The sequence below is a fragment of the Hermetia illucens genome, chromosome 2 (genome assembly GCF_905115235.1).
Source record: "Hermetia illucens chromosome 2, iHerIll2.2.curated.20191125, whole genome shotgun sequence".
NCBI lineage: Eukaryota > Metazoa > Arthropoda > Insecta > Diptera > Stratiomyidae > Hermetia > Hermetia illucens.
This window is the reverse complement of record NC_051850.1, coordinates 3,316,352-3,336,609: the sequence shown is the minus strand read 5'-3', so window position 1 is coordinate 3,336,609 and position 20,258 is coordinate 3,316,352. Positions and strand designations below refer to the sequence as shown.

Sequence of the window (20,258 nt, the reverse complement as noted above, 5' to 3'; positions counted from 1 at the left end):
TATTAAAGGAAAAAGTGTATGCAAATTGAATTATTATCAAGTGGGGTTATCAATGCGGCCAGGTCAGGATGACCGCGGAGAAATAATCCAACTGAAATGAATTTGAATATTTCTCGCTTGATGAGACGTAAAAGCCGAGGGAGGTATCGCGCAGAGAGCGAAAGATTAGAAATGTGATATGGATTGCAAAAGAAAAAGTAAAACCATTACCGCTTGTCTAAAAACAGTTTCATTTATTTATTCTAGTAGATAACAACATTGAGTCTTATAAATTACTCGCTCGGGATAGAACTAGTTTGCATTATGCAATTGCATGCTCCGTTGAGTGCTCCTCGAATGGCTCGGTGGGCAATCGTGCGGAATTCTGTAAAAACAAAACAATGGAACAAGATCAGCTTCCGTGCCACCTCCTATGATTCTAATATTTCTTACCAACTTGGATGATCTCTCCTCCAAAATTCCATAAGCAAAATGACCAATCCTAATTCCAATCGGTAAAGCGACACCTTGCACTCTGTAAATTCCATTCCCATCACCTTCATGACCGATCTCATGCACTGCAGATATGGTGCATCGTCCCAGTTGACCAGTTGATCCAATCATCGGTCCCCGTGAAATGTCCACATGTTGTCCCACCCGATAAACAGTCACCTGTCCATTATTTTGTGCTGATATACTTGGCAACTGTTCGGTTTTATAACGATTATCTTTGAACATTTCCATGGCGAGTGCATTCGAGACATCGAGTCGTTCAATTTTCAGATCTTTTGCTGCTAATTTGATAAGTTCTGCTGAGAATGTGCGCATTTCTTTGGGTGTCGGTTTCCAATTGCGTGCTGCAAGGACGATGTCATGGACGAAACTTCCGGATTTCACTGGAAGAGAATGGATTTCATATTATTTGTAGGCTGGAAGTGGAAGGGGTTTGCGTCACTTACCGTTTGGACCTGGGAAGCTGTGTAGTTGCAGACCGGCCTCTTCTTTGAAGCATTCGTGTAAAGCTGCACCAAGCATGAAGGAGCAGGTTCGCCAAAATGCTCTAAAAGGAATTCGAATAAGAATAAGAGTGAACACTGGGTAGTCTCGGAAAATGTAAAGTATGAGTGATCAGGAATCCACAAAACCTTAAGCGTCTGTTTTATGGCTTACATAGGGGAGATGCGGCAAAATCGGTTACTCGGTTTTTTAAGCACTTCTAGTCGGACAATCACGATCGTTCGACCGCTTCACGGTTTCGGGTTTCTGTGGCTATGGCGCGTAGGTCCCTCTCTTTTTTTGGTCAAGCCAGGATGTGGAATCTTCCGAAAACATCAGTAGAAACCCCTGACGTGCACGATTCGCGGATATAAATCCGCGCTTAGGATGTACGGATGTGGTTTGGTACGCACACCCGTATATCCTTTAACCGCTCACTCCTCGCTCACCCCACTCCAATTATGCAGTTCGCTCGCTTTTTCCTTATCTATATCTCCGCCATATGGGGTTTTTTTGCACATCTTCTGATTGAAGCATGTGCTCCACCAGAAGATGCGCCCTCGGAATGCTCGTCCTCCACATCGCAAGGCAACTGCAGCAGAATATTGCATGCTCTGCGTCTTTTTCCACCCCTGGGCAAGTCAGGCATGCTCAAGCCTGTGTAGATATTTGCGGTACCCAACGTGACCAGATAGAAGCTACGTAAACTGGTAACTACAGGCACCACGGCAACGATTGACTCACATACGAATGATATCGGAATCAGCTTAAGCGTTCATCGGCCTTTCGTTGGGCAATTCCATTGAGTCTACCATGTGACTATTGATGATAGCCTTTCCTCGCTCTTGATCAATTGCTTGCACAGCGTCTTGGGTTGTCTTTCTCCTGATGTAAATTCGAGACATCTCTTCAGGCAAGATGTCTACCGGCAACAGCCCGAATATAACTAACGCCGCGTCGTCTGATCTAGTTCAAAAGCCACAAATCACTCTCAGATCACATAATCTACACGAGCGCAGTAGGTTTCTCCTGATTTTCTCAGTCGTCAATGCTGCAGCCTGCAGACAACAACCTCTTTTTCATGGACATCAAAGTAATGAGCACGGATGGAAAGGCGGAGTTTGACGTCCACGAAAAATTACCCACATCGGACGAACCACCACAATACCATTCACCAAATATTCATGAAGTAGACGGTCAAAGGGTAGTATAGGTTTCAGGACGAAACGTGGATTGGTACCCAAGATGGAGCCTAAAACCTTGGGAAACACCTGCTGAACCAACACTAACAGCTCTACTACCAAATCCTATCTCCACCTCCACATGGTGATCGCTGGGAGTTCTTTCTACATGAAAAGCTGCAGACGGAAAAGGATACAGGCGAGTCTCCCGCGCCTAAAAACGAGACAAAATGTACCAACCAAGTTGGGGGTTGGGTAGGACTGAGAACGAAGTAACGAAAGTTACGAAACCACGGAAGGAGCCTCGGACAGGATGGACTTTAAAACGACGAACCCGGCAACGACAACGGATTAACGATTTGCGCATTTTCTCATGGAAGGTGCGCTCCCTGTACAAACCGAATGCTGCTGAGCAGCTAGCCGATACCCTGTCCCAATATAAGGCTGATGTAATAGCGTTGCAAGGGGTGTGCTGGACAGGGACCGATTTCCTGGAGAAGAGCCACTACACCATATATTATAGCGGTCATCCAGTAAACCATGTGCTCGGAGTAGGTTTCTTAGTCAGCCAAAAAATTAAACTTGCTGTTGTCTGCTTTGAAAATATAAGCGAAAGGTTATGTACACTGCGTTTCCGAGGTAGATTTAGGAATACAAGCCTCATAAAGGTTCACGCCCCTACAGAGCAGACTGCAGAGTCGGAGGAGAATACCTTCTACGAGGCAGTTAAGCGGAACCTAGAAGCCTGCCCCAAGTATGATATCAAAATCATACTTGGAGATTTTAACGGTCAAATAGAGACGAAGCCCTTATTCAGGCGATACCTTGGCTCCCCCAAGTCTTCGTCACGGCGGATTGGATCTTTTCTACGGACAAAAATGATGCTCCTTTCTGGCTGCCCTGAAAGGGGCAAGGGAGCAAAAAGAAGTCTGCTGGGGCGATGTAATAATTATACGAAGAAGGGGCAGCATTGCCACCTGGTGTTTAGTCAGGAACTCGCGGACTAGTAGCGCATTGTGGCAAGGCGCATTGTCGTGGTGGATTTTCCACATAGCGTCTCCTCCTGGTAACCCTTTTTTGGAGTCTTTCTAGCAAATTCACTCCTTTACTGTCGCAAAAGACAATGGGCATTATTTTCACTCTTGATTTCCTCATTTTTGTCCTTTTCAGCCTGGGAGACTGGTTGCTGTGTCACTCGTAGCTTTGTCGTTTTTTTTCTGAGCCATATTGAACCCCCAGTGATGATGTTGTCCAAAAAATTAGGTTCAATTTCAATACGCTGTAAATGCTCACTAGAAAATTTGCGCTCGTTTGAGCTTTTGGTCACTTGGGCACGATTTTCTGCATGATTTGCCTCCGAGTGTTTTTTTTAATTATAATGGAATTAATCGGAGCTAATTCTTTCTGATTTGAGAACATCCTCTTCGCTTCCTCCTCCCTAGACCGCAAAACTCACAGTAAAAGGAGAATCCTCAAATATGTACAGTGGCCTGAGCATACCAAGGCAGAGTGAGAACCCCAAAGCCCGCGCGTTTGTTCGTTTTTCCAGTTCGGTAAGGAACTACACATCAATGTAAGGACACGTGAGGGACTAAAGTGTTCAAAGGAAACCTCCCGCATTCCCAAGCACATCGTTGGAGTTCAGTATTGGTGGTCGAACTTTCTCCGTCAATTTCGAAAAATTTTCAGTTCAGACGGCTCTCCCTTCTTGGTCGTTTCCCGGCAATCAAGATTGTATTTTGGCCATAGACGAATCTCATTTTGTTATTACAAAGGGGAGGAATACTTTGCGGAACGTACCAGAAGTAGAACCAAGTCACCCTCAGGCTCATATTTTATTCTAGAGAACTCATTCTGGTGAAGTTGGTTTTAGATTCCAAACCTTATTGTTGACCTTAAATGGCCACAATATGCAGCCTAAAAATAGAAGCAGCGGATTTCTAGGGAGCCTTGGTACCGTTTGGGGAAATTTTTCCTTTAAATAAAAGAAAACGTGCGGGTTCAGCGGAGCAACCCAACAACGTGACAAATCGCAGGCGCTTTTTTGAAGCGTCCGACATCATCGAAAGGTTTCAACGTCGACAAAGAGACTCAGTTGCTTGAAAGAGTGCTCACATCGCTCCAGAACTCTAAAGGGGCCTCTCATGTGGTGGCTGCGGGGGGTCTCTGAGGAGCGTCCACTCGAATGAGGACCTGTGAGCACGTCTTGAGAGCGGGGAGGGGGATCTTGAGGGTTGTTGTGCATCGGGACGGTGGAGTGGGCTGGTTCGAAACTGCATCTCAAAGTAAACACAGCATGCTGGAGTCGCTTAACCCAGGTTTGATGTCCAGCACAGGGTCGACGAGAAGGCGCAGAATCTCTCCGTACACCATCTCCCCGGGGCTAGCCGTGAACTCCTCTCGGTGGCTCATGCGAAGGCCAAGGAAGACGAAAGGCAATGCCCGCGACCACAACGGATCGTCGCGAGCCATTAAGGTGGCCTTTTGCGTCCGAAGCCAACATTCCAGCATCCCATTGGACTGTGGATGGTATGCAGTAATCCTGTCGCGTTTGAAACCGAGGTCGACCTAGGGAGTACGCCTGCTTCCTTTCGTACGTGTTTGTTGGCGTTGCACTTCTGGCACGCGATGCACTGTCTGGCCCAAGAATTTACGTCCTTATTCATGGTCGACTAGAAGCATTTTTCCAGTGACTAACCAATTCGTGGTCCTGATGCCTGGGCGCGCAAGATCATGCCGTGAAAATCGGCCGGAATGAATGGCCTAGTTCCCTTATCTAAGATGTGGCAGGGTAAATAGGAGTTTGAGTCGAAGATAGGAAACTCCTTGAACTGAAGCTGAAGCTCTGCGTCGTCTTTCTGTGCCTTGGCGATTGCCGTATAATCCACTTCGGCGGGGACCGTGATCTTCGGGATTCGAAACAAAGCGTCTGCAACAACATAGTCTTTTCCAGACACGTGTTTGATATCAGAAGTGGCTCATAAAACTCAGGTGTTGAAGTTGGCGAGGAAACGCGTTTGGCGGGCTTTCATTTAAGCGTGAAAGTAAGGTGTTTGTGGTCCGAGAACACAGTGAACGGCATGTCTTCAAGGGAAAAATGAAGGTATTTTATGTAGAGGTGCGGGATGAGTAGCTCACAATCGTAGGCGCTGTAGTTACGTTGAGCTGTATTGGGTTATTTCGAAAAGAAGCTCAAGGGTTTTCAGATTTGAAGAGCGGCGCCTACCGCTGTATGAGAGGCATCGACGAACACATCTAGGGGTGCATCTGGCCGAGGAAATGCCAACAGTGTTCTATCAACTAGATGTTGTTTGGCCGTTTCAAACGCCTGAACGGCCTCAGTAGACCACGCAACTTCGCAGGAGTCTGTGGTTTTGGGCCCAGACAAGTAAGCGTTAGGAATCGCTTGGTGATGAACGACATTCGGTAAGAAACGACGATAGAAATTTAACATGTCCAAGAACCTTCGCAGATCCTTCCCCGTGGTTGACAGGGGATAGTTCTTTATCGCTTCAACCTTGTCTGGGTCAGGTTAGATTCCATCAGGAGTTATTATTTGGCCGAGAAATTTCGCCTGCTTCATTTTTCAACGTTTAAAACAAGTCCAGCCTCAAGGAGACGTTGAAAAATGCATTCGAGATGGTCCAAGTGCTCGGTAGAGGCGAATTCACCACGCCAATGCGCCCGAGGTTCATGTCTCCGATGTATCGACACAACCTCAAAAGAGGAAATATGCGCATCCTAAGAGCGACCCTTTTTTCGAGACTCCAAAATTGTTATAAAACAAATAAATTTGACTCCTGGCGATATTTACGTTTGGTTTGGTACAGGGAGTGGGTATAAGTTGCCGCTAAGAAGAGCTCAACCAACGCTGCTGTACGCCGTTTTTATGCCACTGATTTCTAAGACCATGACAAGGGGTACAGAATCTAGTCGCTTCCGATCTTCGGAACTAGCGCATAACGTTCACAAAGGAGGGCAGTTCCCCCAGTCTGGAAGCATAGTCCCCCCCCTTTCTATGTTCAGGAGCATAAAAGAGAGTGACTTTGAGCTTATCGCCCAATACACTGCTCTATCAGCCTGGAAGATGTCGACACAGAATACAAAACCTTGATTGGCGGTCGAACAGAACGTCTAGCATTCGGATCATTGCCCAGTCATCGACAAGCCCTTAGTATTGTCAGTATCTTCGTTTGAAATACACTGGCGTATCCTAGAAGACGGTACAACTCAGCTATACTATGCATATCGGAAAAACGAGCGTTCCAGTTTCGCGAACCTTCTTTGACTCGTCGATAAACAGTGATGCATCGTAACCACACAGCACACCGTCGTCTTTCACCCTGCCCTGCTTGGAAAGTCCACCACAAGATTGCTCCTCAAGCTCGGTTTGTATGCGGGTGAAGTTAGAAATATTGCAAGGTTCCGTCGTAACTCGTCTAGGATGTCACAATTTTTTTTTTTTTTTTGGGAGTAGGGTAGGTGAATGCGTTTACGCACAGAGTGTTGGACTCCCGCAACAGCACGCTGGCGGACTACCAACTAAACACCTCCCTGTCATCAGAGAACTAGCCTGGAACCGTTTGACACATTACTACGGGCTAGCCCTCCCGCTCTCCCGGCTTTGGGAGCCTTCAAGTCAGAGAATTCCTTTCACCAACGGGAGGGGAGGAAGGGAGTTGTTAGTTCAGGGAACCCCTTACCGTTCGATCCCTCTGCCGGTCGAGTTCAATCTTCTTCGTAGTAAGAAGAGCCCGAACATAATGCGCAATACGATTCCAGCTGCCAGCGCTCTTCAACATCTCTTTGACAATGTTGTCTGGAGAGAGCTCCCCTGTGTCTGCATAAAGCTGCTGGCAGAGGCCGTCCCACCTCTCGCAAGAGAAAAAGGTGTGTTCAGCGTCATCCGCCACTCTATTGCAGAACACACAATCAGGAGATCGCGCCTTCCCAACCCTGTGCAGGTAAGACTGAAAACCTCCATGCTCACTTAGAAGCCGGGTAAGGAAGTAATAAATCTCACCGTGCTTTCTGTTCAACCATGGGTCTAATTTGTCGATGAGCCGCGCAGTCCACTTGCCCCTTGGCTTATTTTGCCAAGAAAGTTGCCACTCGCTAAGGGTGCGTTGACGTTCTTCACGGGCAACCACTTTTCTTAAGTTTTCGCCCTTACGGCGATAGATAGCTTTGCGCTCCTTGGCAAGGAGGGCAACGGGGATCACTCCCGCAATCACCATCACAGCCGGTTCGGAGACGGTGCGATAAGCAGACGCCACTCGCAAAGTTCCCCGCCTCTGCACTTGAGCGAGACGTTTACGATGCACCTCCTTGTCAAGGGCATCAGCCCATACCTCCGCACCATAGAGAAGGACGGACTGCGTTGCTCCCATGAGGAGACGTCTCCTAGTTGATATAGGGCCGCCGACATTCGCCATTAGCCGACTCAAGGCCGCGACTCTTGCTGCAGCCCTGTCCGCTGCTGCTTTGATTTGCTCGAAGAAGCTCATCTTCGAGTCGAGCATTAAACCAAGGTATTTAATCGCTGGTTTTGACTCTATAGTCAACTCGCTGATCGATATGGGACGCAAGGTCGGGATTCTCCTTCTGGTCAGGATGACTACTTCCGTTTTATCCAGCGCAAAGTTGAAACCGTGAGCAGTCATCCATCCGCTTACCCGTCGCATCAATATGCCAGTCTGCTTTGCGCCTGTTCAACAGTGCGTCCGGCAACAAGTGCCGCAACGTCGTCTGCATAACCGACCAGGCGCGACTCTTCGAGCATATCGAGTCTTAGCAGACTATCGTAGGAAGGTTCCAGAGGTTCGGCCCTAGGATGGATCCCTGCGCTACTCCCGACGTGATTTCCATCCTCCTCTGACCCTCTAGCGTCTCATAGAACAGGGAGCGGTCTTTCAGATAATCCCTCAATATCCGCAAGAGATAGCTTGGCCCGTGAAAGGAGTTCTCTAGTGTGCCTAGCATATCTGTTCATCTTACGGAATTGAAGGCATTTCTGACATCAAGCGTTATGAGGAGCACTATCCGTCGAGATCGGTGGCTGTAGGCCCCGGCTCGATTAAACACATCTACGATCTCCATAACAGCATCCACTGTAGATTTCCCTGTTCTAAACCCGAACTGCCTTGCGGATAAGTCCTCAGCAGCACGGATCGCTTCAGCGAGTCTACCCCTGATGAGCTTCTCGAGCACTTTTCCGGCCGTATCAAGCATACACAGCGGTCGGTATGCAGACGGGAGCTCCGGGTCTCCTTTACCCTTACTGATCAACGCGAGTCTGGCCACTTTCCAGCGACAAAGAAAAATGGTGCATGTTAATTTGCAAAATGCGGATCATGGCGTTCGCACCCTAGCCCTCTCCAATTCCGCCCTGAAGATCGGACACCGTCCCGAGCTCGCAGTGTGTGCAACGCTTTCGCCAGACGCGCCACGATCCCTGCAGAGAACACAACTCTCGTTTTCCTTGCAAGTCTTCGCTTGATGACCCGCTTGTCCGCATCTCCGGCATGCTGTCCTCCTATCTGGACCCTTGCAAGCTGCTGACGTGTGTCCATAGTCCAGACACCTGTAGCACTTGGTGGGGACTATCCGCATTCGTACCCTGCATACTACCCATCCGATTTTGATTCTCCCGCTGTTAAGGAGTTTCCTCGCATATTGCTCGGGGACTTCCACCACGGCGAGCTTTTGGCCTCGAGCATTTACAGAGGTAATGCCTACCCGGGCTTTGGTCACCTCTGGACGTTCACGCTTTAGCGCCTCCTCTACTTCGGCCTTTTCTGTGAGGCAGTCAAGATCCCGTATTTCTAGAGAGCACATGGGTTCTAGGCTTGAAACAAGAGCCTTCTCCCCCAATAGCCCCTTGACCGCTTCGCAGAACGTGCTCTTGCTGGTCGTCTTTGGGCCCAGTTCGACGAGAACTCCACCACTCCTCGTTTTCCGTATCGAAGACACCTCTGCTCCGTCCTCGGGTTTCATCCTGTAGCGGATTTCACTAAGGACTTCCGCAAATGCCTTGCCTTCCGTCGGCTTAATGAGCAGAGCCGACGGTCTAGTCCTTCTTCGTTTCCTCGTTTTTTCCGCTACCGGCTTTGGGTTGGCAGCCTCCTTGTTTTTGGACAGACGTGTCTCTGGCGACGGAGTCCGTTGTTTCTTGTTATCCTTTTTCGCCTTCTTTTTTTGGGCCTTGGAGACTACTTCGATAAAGTCCCCTTCAGGCACGTCGTCCTCTTTCTGCTTTTTCCCCAGTTCACTTTGCAGAGGACTATCTGCGGTCCGTTTGACGCAAGCAGCATTCTCAGCGGGGAGTGCGACTGTTTCTGCTCTACAATCGTCTTCCGCTGCTCTCCATGTTCGTCTATGAAAGGAAATGCGGTCCAGTAGTTCCTCCAGTTCCATCAGCCCGTTTTTGACGCCTTTGCTGACGTTCCTCTGAAGGAACGTTGCCGACCGCATACGTTTCACCACTGCTGCGCACTTTCTGATGAGCCTTTCCTTTTCGGCTCTAGCGAGGACGGTCGAATGCACTTTCACTCGATTTGTGTCCAAATCCATCTGCTCAGGACTAGCGTTTCTCACTGAGCTTACTTCCAAAACTGCAAGGTAATGGAGTTGCCATCTCTGCACGGTCAGTCGCGCCACCTGATGAGGCTTCCTCTTTATTTGGGGGCAACGGTGTCTCATCGGATATATCAGCCCTCGTTGCCTCTTTCACTGATCGCTGCGGTGAACGACGCATTTTTGTGCTTCGCCCAAACGCACCCAGCTCTTCCTCCTTGTCTGTTGTTTCGCCGTTTTCTTTTATAATTTTCTGAATATTCTCCATTAAAAAGGTACCAGCGCATCGTGTGCAAGGGAGCGGGCCGCAATAGTCAAGAACGGGTATACCCTCGGGAACACAGCCCCTACCCCAGTTCCCTGAGGCCTGACCTACGCTTAGCTGATCCCGGAATTCACGGACGGATCAGCGCTCGCTCGATGTCACAATGGTCGCAGGGTTTTGCTGCCCTAAATCCTCCAGTAGAACCTACACACGCGGCTCCTTAGTTCCTATTAAGCTTGTTCTTACAGTATTTCCTGCCACTAGTGGACATTGAGAGGGATCCTTATCTCCTGCGTAGGAGATATTTTCATCATCAACGGTGCAACAACCTGTATCCGGTCTAGGCCTGCCTTAGTAAGGAAGTCCAGACACTGAGGTTTTACGTCGAGGCCCACCAATTCGATACACCTAAAAGCTGTCTGGCGTCCTACGCCATCGCTCCTTCTCAGGCAGGGTCTGCCTCTTCTAGATATTGCCCTTATAGACTTTCCGGGCTGGATCATCCCCATCCATACGCCCTCCGCAAACTGTTGAGCCGGATTTTATCCATAACAAGACGGTCATGGTATCGCTCATAGATTTCGTCGTTATGTAGGCTACGGAATCGTCCATTCTCATGAAGGGGACCAAAAATTCTTTGGAGGATTCTTCTCCCAAACGCGGCCAAGAGTTCGCAATTTTTCTTGTTAAGAACCCAAGTCTCCGAGGAATACATGAGGACTGGCGAGATCATAGTCTTGTATAGTAAGAGCTTTGACCTTATGGTGAGGCGTTTCGAGGGAAATAGTTCTTGTCAGTTGAGATAGGCTAGGGCTAGATTACTTACCGATTTACTATGTGAGGATCAGCCACTGTGAAATTCAATAACTGCAGAGTGCATGATTCCTTCAACGGTCTGTGCATATCCCAGGCTACGCTTCCATTAATCAATGCTAGCGCTGACCTTTTACAGTGTCCTTCACTCAAATGTTGCGCGCAGTTATAAGGGGTGGACAGATCCTTGTTCATCACGAGGGTAACATCTTCCGGCAGTCCTAAGTATCTAACCTCAATCTTCTCTACACGGCCGACATCTTCCCGCTGCCTTTTCTGTTCCAATGAGAATAGATCGCTGCGATATTTCGCTACCTCAGAGGAGGAGGAATATCCTGAAATTCATGAAAAGTTATCATAAAATGAAGGTTTTACGCCAAAGAGGTTAGTGGAGTAATTTAAATTGCCCAGACTTACTAATTTGATGATTGATAGGCGCTAAACCTCGCTTGATGAACTTTGTCACGACACTCATTTCTCAGTCTGATACTGACTCCTTCCTAGAATCCTTTTTTCATAGAAAATTCCAAATCCTACGGCAACCCACCGACATCAAAACAATGCAGTCAGTCGTGATTTTTGACAGAAAGATGGAATTGCCTAGCTCCAAGTTGAATTACCACCCTCTGGAGTTGAATTCAACACAGATCCCTATCCAAACAATTCACAATCAACTGTCACCGGTCCAAAAGCAAACTCATTCAAAAGTTGACATTCAACACGTCAAATTGTGTTTTCTGTGTTGACTTGCGGATTTCGACGGTCGTTCTCGTAAATTTCGTCTATTTCACTTCCCAGTTGTAAATTAAAAGAACCAAAATGCAGACAGACTTAGCTCGTGATATTCCTCAAGCGGGATTCAATTTTGAAAATTGCCTCCGGTGAGTATGAAAATGTTAAATTTGAGTCCAATCGGTTCCCGGTGAATATGCATTGTCACCGACATAACCTCATGTTGGAATACACAATTTAATGGTTTTGTCCTTTGTATTTGAAATATAGCAACGAGCAGCTCATGAGAAATGGGTTTAAACCCCCTAAGATGGTGAAGACCGGCACAACGATCGCTGGAATTATTTACAAGGATGGCGTCATCCTGGGAGCTGATACCCGAGCTACAGAAGGGCCGATTGTGTCGGACAAGAACTGCTCGAAAATTCATTATTTGGCAAAGAATATGTAGTAAGTATCAAACTCGACCTTACGAGTGAGTTCCAGAGTTGTTGACCGTCTTGTATTGCAGCTGCTGTGGTGCTGGAACTGCCGCGGACACAGAAATGACGACCGACTTGATTGCGTCCCAGTTGGAGCTGCATCGTCTCAACACTGGTCGCCAAGTTCCCGTGATTACGGCGAATACTTTGCTAAAACAGATGTTGTTCCGGTACCAGGGATATATCAGTGCTGCTCTCGTTCTGGGTGGTGTTGATAAGACAGGTATATGGACAGGGACAGAGCTCATTTCCAAGTTTCCATCCCTTGACCCATAGAGGAACAAACAATGACCAATTTTTTCCTTCCCAGGATCCTACATTTACTGCATCTACCCTCACGGTTCAACCGACAAGCTCCCGTACGCATCAATGGGCTCTGGAAGTCTGGCCGCTATGTCAGTGTTTGAAGCCCGTTGGCGCCCAGACATGTCGGAGGAGGAGGGAAAGAAGCTTGTGCGGGATGCCATCGCCGGTGGTGTGTTCAACGATCTTGGCTCAGGTTCAAACATCGACTTGTGTGTGATCCGCAAGGACTCCACAGAATACTTGAGGAATTATGAACTAGCCAATAAGAAGGGAGAACGCTCGGTAAGTCTTGATTTGCCTTGAATTGCTGGGAACTAGTATTTGATCATGTTTCTCTCATTTCAGCTCAACTATGAATTCAAACCGGGCACCACGGCCGTCCTCAAGTCGCAGATTCACAAATTCGAGATTACTGAACGCGTTCTGCCAGTTGGAGTGACACCGATGGAGACAGCTTAATGAAAATTTTGGTTTTTATAAGGAATGTATTCATATTTCTAATTGATAATCTAATAAAAGATTTTTTAATGGGAAAATGGTGGATTTACTTTACCCGAAAAGGTCTCATTCCAATCTTAACTGAACTATGTGTTTCTAGGGCCACCAGTTGGTGGTGGCCTGTTCAACAGTACGTCCGGCAACAAGTGCCGCAAAGTCGTCTGCATAACTGATCAAACGCGATTCTACGGGTATATCGAGTCTCAGCAGACTAGGAAGTGTTTCAGTTGTCCCGTGCTACTCCCGACGTGATTTCCATCCTCATCTCGCCTTCTAGCGTCTCATAGAGCAGGAAGCGGTCTTTTAAATAATCCCTGATCATCCGCAAGAGATAGCTTGGCAAGTAGAATGAGTTTTCTAATGTGCCTAGCATATCTGTCGATTTTACGGAATTAAAGGCATTTCTGACATCAAGCGTTATAAGGTGCACTATCCGTCGAGATCAGCGACTGTGTGCCTAGCCTCGATGAACCTCATCCACGATCTCCATAACGGAATCCACTGTGGATCTCCCTATTCTGAACCCGAACCGCCTTGGAGATAAGTCCCCAGCAGTGCGGATCGCTTTAGCGAGTCTACTCCTGATGAGCAGAGCTCGGGGTTTCTTTTTCTCTTGCTGATCAGTGCGAGTTTGGCCACCTTCCAGCGACAAGGAAAACTGTCCTCCCTCAAGTAAACATTGAACGCTTCAAGCAACAAGTCTAGCCGTTGGCGGAACACCAGTTTGTAAGTTTCCGCCGGGATGCCATTACGAGCTGGCGCTTACTTGTTTTTCATGGTGAGAACCGCTTCTTCGAGCTCTCTCATTATGAAAAGGAGGCAATTTTTGACGCTTTCCGCGCTATTGACATCGACCCTTAAGGATGTCAAGGGAATAATGCCCGTACAATGCAGTCTATCTGGTCGGTACTTGGTATGCCGGGCTTCCGTAGAGCTCCGATTTTCCGGGTGACTTAGAACTTAGAGCCAAGTCCCCACGGGTACTCGTTCACCTCGTTGATCAGGTTCTGCCAGCCGCTAGCTTTGCTTTTATTTATCGCGCTGCGGAGTCTCCTTTTTGCTGATCTATACTGTGTCTTTACGGCGTATGCCCCCTCGTTGGCGTGTAAACGTTGTGCCAAATGGTGGAGCTTATGACACTCCCTCCATAGGTCGGCAATTTCTGCCCTCCACTAGTCCATGGAAGGTTTGTCACGGTCTAGTCCTTCTTCATTTCGTCGTATTTTCAGCTACTGATTTTGGTTCGCAGCCTCTTCTTCTTTTGACAAACGGGTCTTCGGCGGCGTAGTCAGTTTCTTCCTTTTATCCCTCTTCGTCTTCTTTTTTTGGATTTTGGAAGCTACTTTGATAAAGTCTCCTTCAGACACGTCGTCCTCTTTCCGCTTTTTCTCCAGTTAGCTTTGCAGTGAGATATCTGCGGTCCGTTTGGCGCTAACAGTGTTCTCAGCGGGGACTGCAGCTGTTTCTGCTTTCCAATTGTCCTCCGCTGCTCTCCACGTTCGCCTGTAGAAGGAGATGCGGTTCAATAGCTCCTCCAGTTCCATGAGCCCGTTTTTGACGCCTTTGCTGACGTTCCTCTGGAGGAACGTTGCCAACCGTATACACTTCACCGCAGCCGCGCATTTCCTGATGAGCCTTTCCTCTTCGGCTCTAACTAGGAGGGTCGGTTGCACTTCTATTCGGTTCGTGTCTGAATCCACCTGCTCAAGACTAGCGATTCTGACTGGGTTTTTTTTTCAGATATTATGTTAATAGCAGACCAGTGCTCTTCAGTATTTCTCTCTAGGCTGCTACATATGGCTGTCGTGTGGCCATAAAGGTAGTTTTCTCGCTTGACCAAGCAAACATCAAATGATGATTTCGCTCGAGGTTGATGTTAGCGCCTCTCTTGCTGCATACATCGAAAAGTGAGTAGATATTCGTTACTGGTCTAATGAAAACCTGTCCTCGAACAATGCCGCCATAAATCTCTTACAATTGCCATTACGGTGGCGCTAAATGGATTTGGATAAACAGGGCAAAGTTGCTAATTGGGAACGATCCTTGCTTATTTCCGAACTAAGTCAACTCACACCCGTCAGTTTGGTGGTGAACTAGCCCAGTTATGATTTGGCAAATCATTTTGAATAGGTTGCATTTGAGCTAGCAGCTATGCCAACTATTAATGTTGCTCTGGTGTAGTAAGGTAACAGGACCTAGCTGTGACGTTACTACGCCAGAGTAACATCTCGTGGAAACAGCTCTCTGGCTAAAGCTGCAGCTGCCTTATTTTTCCTTATTCTTTGTCTCGTTCAGAAGCGGAGTTGGCTCGTCTTCATCAGTTGCGCCATTTTATTCTGTTGAAAACCTGATCTGGATGCAGTCGCGACGTTTTCAAATCCCTATCCAGCGCATCAGGTCACTGTTGTTTCGTCCGGCCTTTTGGTCGCTTACCCTCGATTTCGAAGGCAAGTGATTTCTCGTTAGCACGAGTCATTAAGTCTTGAGACTAACACACATATTGTGCCGCTATTAACACACTATCATGTTTTTTTGGTAGAACTAACTATTAGAGGATACGTATCAAAATTTCATGGTGTTCGGTTTAGTAGTTCTTGAGATATTGAAGGCTAAGTGACGATAGATTTGTGTTTGTTTAAACGATGGAAAAAACGAATTTCAGGTGTTAATCAAACACTGTTTTTTAATGGGAAAAAATAACGTTCAAGCTGCAAAAGGGTTAAAAAGTGTTATCCAGAAAAGTTCTCCTCTGAAAAGTGCCCGTCGAAATCCTTGCCCGTCGTCGTCGATGGTATCATCACCAACGGCGCAACAACCGGTATCCGGTCTAGGCCTGCCTTAATAGGGAACTCCAGACATCCCGGCTTTGCGGCGAGGTCCACCAATTCGATATCCCTAAAAACTGTCTGGCGTCCTGGCCTACGTCATCGATCCATCTCGGGCAGGGTCTGCCTCGTCTCTACCATAGGAATCCATACGAATTGTGTTGAGCCAGATTTTATCCACAACGTGACGATCATGGTATCGCTCATAGATTTTGTCGTTATGTAGGCTACAGAATCGTGCATCCTCATTTAAGAGGCAAAAAATTCTTCGGAGGATCCTTCTCTCAAACGCGGCCAAGAGTTCGCAATTTTTCTTGCTAAGAACCCAAGTCTCCGAAATTACCAATGGTCTGGTTGTAGTCTCCTATTTTTATTGTTCTCGCTTGATCAGTACGATTAGATCTTGCTCGTTCTTTGGTTTTTGGTGCTGACGCTACCACCATGTACTTCGTCTAGCCTTCATTAATGTGCAGCCCAAGATCTCGCGCCGCCTGCTCGATCGGGATGACGATAGTCTGCACGTCCCGGTTTGTTCTTCCCATAATGTCAATATCCTCAGCCTGGGTCAGTAGTTGGGGTGGACTTGAAGAGAATGATGCTTCTTACATTAACATCCGCATCGTGGATCACTTTTTCCAGGGCCAGGTTAAAGAGAACGCATGATTGGGCATCCTCTTGTCTTAGGCCGTTGTGGATGTTTTAGGCTCCACACGTTGGTCAGGGTCAGCCTAGTCCGCCTTTTCAATTTCGATACCGAATTCTCTCATGGCCATGTACAGTTTTACCCTGGCTATGCTATCGTAGGCGGCCTTAAAGTCGATGAAAAGATAGTGCAACTGATGGCCATATTCCAAAAGTTTTTCCATCGCTTGTCGCAGAAAGAAAATCTGATCTGTTGCTGATTTGCCTGGAGTGAAGCCTAAGCTGCAAAAATCTTTCCTGTTTTGGCAAATCGTTTGTGAAAAGATGTCCTAGCTTGTCTGGTATACGATCTGATTTGACAATGCTTTCAGTTTAGTTCATAGCTTACCTCTCCTGTTTTCTAATATATCCTGCAATCCAAGTGCCTAAATGACAACTTAGAAGGTCTTTGTATTTGTAGACCACGCCCATAGCTGACTTCTTTAATACATGAATACTTTTATTCTAATATAAAATATATTACAAACATTACATTAGGCACAACATAAATATTAATCTTTTCGTGGACTTTAATATTATGGAAACATATAAATAAGCTTACACTCAATGCCTATCACGACAAGTCTTTACGCAGGATGAAGTCCCATGTGTCCTTCCACCTCAAATCGAGAATCTCTTCCGCTGTTAACTTAGTCATTCCATAGCTCAAAGCTAAGAACGTTTTATAAACGAACAGTACAGCCAACAACCAAACGCAGACTAAGGACCTGTACAACAAAGTCACCATTCGATTGCCGAAAACCTTGCTTAGAACTAAGTCAATATGCTCAATAACGAAGCACAGCAGAAGCACTTTGAATAGAAAAGCTGGCAAGTAATTGTGCAAAAACATGGTCCTTTCCACAAAAAAGTATGGAAGATAGTGAATAAGGTACCCGGCAAGGAATAGCTCTCCTGCGAGTAAGAACCTACTCCATTCGCTTGGACTAAGATCGTAGCAAAGTCGTCTCCGACGCATCAGATAAAAGGCATATAAAGCGGCATAAGTGACTATCGACAGGCTTCCAGTGTACCAGATAAGGATGTTTCCCAGAAGATGAATTTGTGCGTTGGAATTTTTGTCGATCCAATATGCAATGGATTTGTCCATCAGGGGCCATTCCATTGGTTCCGAACTGTACATGTGGCTCTGAAGTTGTTCCGTGTGCCATAACATCTTACTCTGGAGCTCGAGGAATTTCTCCCAAAATGTTAGCGTTGTCCGACTTGTGGGTATCATCTCAGCATTCAACATTTGACGTTCACGTTCCTTTTGATCCTCGGCTGAAAAAAGATAGTAAGGATATTCGTAGTTAGAACAGAGAGATTTGCAACAAATAGAAGAAAAGTGGAAGGTAAATTGCCGGGTAAAGTAAGTAAGGGTAATTTGCCAAGCTTTGGTTTTACCGAGTTTGGAGTTAAAATACTTTTTGACCTACAAGCCCCAGATATCGGGAATCAGGACTCATTATAACTACATAATATGAGTTCTTTTGAACATCATCATCATCATCATCAACGGTATCCGGTCTAGGCCTGCCTTAATAAGGAACTCCAGACATCCCGGTTTTGCGCCGAGGTCCACCAATTCGATATCCCCAAAAGCTCTCTAGCGTTCTGGACTACGCCATCGCTCCATCATAGGCAGGGTCTGCCTTGTCTTCTTTTTCTACCATAGATATTGCCCTTATAGACTTTCCGGGCTGGATCATCCTCATCAATACGGATTAAGTGACCCGCCCATCGTAACCTATTGAGCCGGACTTTATCAACAACCAGACGGTCATGGTATCGCTCATAGATTTCGTCATTGTGTAGGCTATGGAATCGTCCATCCTCATGTAGGGGGCCTAAAATTCTTCCGAGGATTCTTCTCTCGAACGCGGCCACTGGTTCGAAATACAAATCTCGTGCCAAGTGATACAACTTTTTCTAAGAAAAGTGCTAGTGACAGACAGGCAGGCATGTCATTGGCATACCATAAAGATTCATTCAAAAAAAAAAAAACCTCAATGCCAAAAATGTGCAACGATATCATCCCCAAGGATGTGCAACATCGGCGTAGAATCCAATCAAAAAAAGGGTTCTCCTTTCAGCGAACTAACGACCCGGGGAAAAGAAAACAACCCGTCTCATGAGTGACGACATAACTAATACCAGCGCGAATCTAACCAAAATAGAGGAGCTTACCAGGTTGGGTTCGCAGATCCAAGAAATAATGTGAACCACGACATCAAAAATCAGGTGCAGACCATTAGGGCTTGCTATAATAGTTCCCGCGAGGAACTTGTCAATGGTTGGCCAAAATCGTCAAAAGAGACGATAGCGCAGAGAGCACCTCAAACAACCTTACCTTTGTTGCCCCACAGGAGGGATCTGGTTGAGACCCGTTGGAGGATTTACTCACAGCTAAAACAAGGATCAAAAATGCATGTCAGGAAAGCTATTGACTGATTCAACGGCACATCAACAGGTTCGGAGAAAAAAGAGGAAAGGTGTCGTACCAAAACAAAAACCAACGTTGGGATAGGAAGAGTCGACAGTCAAAAGAATCCAAGCTCGTCAAATTTTGGTCAAATCAAGCAAGCAAAGCAAGGAGGATGATTCTGAGACGAAACCGCACAAGATGCACTGATAATAATAGCAAACGAGAGCGCGTCCTACAGTGGCATTCTAGGCAAGATTAAGGCCGATCCCGTCCTAAAGGAAAATTTGGCGAGCACAAAAGGAGGACTGCTGTTCGAGCTATTAAAGAAAAACAATGAAATTGGAGGACTCCAACAAACATCAAAGGTTCGCTCAGCGGGTATAAGTCGAACATCGATTGTAATAGAATGTAAGGATCTTGGGGTACTCAGTACTTTAAACTGGAGGACATGCAAGAAATGGATGTGAAGGGTCTAAGGAGAGCAAATGGTGGGAGGCAGAAAGCGGCGTTAACTATGTCTGTGACATCGACTAAGAAAATATCTATTCGTTGACAAAACTCACATCAGATGGGGCATGTGTAAGCTGTGCGAGAAACTATCACTGAAAAAATCATCATCAACGGAGCAAGAACCGGTATCCGGTCTAGGCCTGCCTTAATAAAGAACTCCAGATATCCCAGTTTTGCGCCGAGGTCCACCAATTCGATATTCCTAAAAACTGTCTGTCGTCCTGGCCTACGCCATCGTTCCATCTTAGGCAGGGTCTGCCTCGTCTTCTTTTTCTACCACAGATATTGCCCTTATAGACTTTCCGGGTGGGATCATTCTCATCCAAACGGATTAAGTGACCCGCCCACCATAACCTATTGAGCTGGATTTTATCCACAATCCAAGCTGTCCAAGACCTGTTATAACAGAAAGCCTTTGAAAAGGAAGTCAATGTTGCTACTGGCTGTGAAAAAATATAAGAATCTCCATCAAGGCGTCCGTAAATAGAAAGGCTGCGGTGTACAGCTTTTATTCCCCTACTAAGTACGCCAATACCAGGGTATTGCCAGATGCTGGGCAGACTAGCGAGAGACGTCAAAGGGCGTAACTCCAAGAATACTGCAGGCGCTGGGCATTGGAGAGGGTAAGTCGGGAAATAAATGAAAGGGGAAAAATTTACTCCAGGGCTTCTCTAGTCTGAACAACACTCTGGCCGGTCTCGGTAAACACGTTTAGCTGTGGAGAACCAGATTCTGTCGTGGATTTTAGTTTTTTAAGATATTCGTTGGTAAGGTATGGACACTGGTAATTCAGCGAAGAGTATATGCATAGTGACTACCAGGCGATGTATATCGAGATTGATCAGTGACTTTGAGCTGTAAGTCCTAACCTGAAGAGATCTAAAGACATTTTGATCATCAGAATCACTTGATAAGGATATATTTCTGGAAGTATTGGGATGGAATACCGAAGTTGCTGGAACCTCTTAAGATAAAGGATGGAGTTGT

General features: G+C 46.7%; 3 protein-coding genes across 3 annotated transcripts in view; 1 reads left to right on the top strand and 2 right to left on the bottom strand.

Moving 5' to 3' along the window:
• Positions 1 to 213: 213 nt before the first annotated feature.
• Positions 214 to 11,405, bottom strand: LOC119649172 (39S ribosomal protein L39, mitochondrial). Its single transcript, XM_038051200.1, has 5 exons — positions 11,227 to 11,405; positions 10,823 to 11,144; positions 939 to 1,039; positions 433 to 875; positions 214 to 364 (listed from the first exon to the last, which is right to left on the bottom strand). Exons 1-5 carry the CDS (start codon positions 11,282 to 11,284, stop codon positions 302 to 304), a joined length of 987 nt encoding a protein of 328 aa, XP_037907128.1. The 5' UTR covers positions 11,285 to 11,405; the 3' UTR covers positions 214 to 301.
• A 95-nt stretch (positions 11,406 to 11,500) lies between these two features.
• On the top strand, positions 11,501 to 12,865 carry LOC119649173 (proteasome subunit beta type-7). Its single transcript, XM_038051201.1, has 5 exons — positions 11,501 to 11,690; positions 11,812 to 11,991; positions 12,053 to 12,246; positions 12,334 to 12,611; positions 12,675 to 12,865. The coding sequence occupies exons 1-5, from the start codon at positions 11,629 to 11,631 to the stop codon at positions 12,786 to 12,788; spliced, it is 828 nt and encodes a 275-aa protein (XP_037907129.1). The 5' UTR covers positions 11,501 to 11,628; the 3' UTR covers positions 12,789 to 12,865.
• Positions 12,866 to 16,788: 3,923 nt separating this feature from the next.
• Positions 16,789 to 20,258, bottom strand: part of LOC119649144 (protein O-mannosyltransferase 1) — a 36,085-nt gene continuing 32,615 nt past the window's right edge. The window contains exon 8 of the mRNA XM_038051155.1: positions 16,789 to 17,617. Within this exon, the coding sequence (XP_037907083.1) occupies positions 16,908 to 17,617 (710 nt within the window). The 3' untranslated portion in view covers positions 16,789 to 16,907. The remainder of the gene's footprint in view (positions 17,618 to 20,258) is intronic.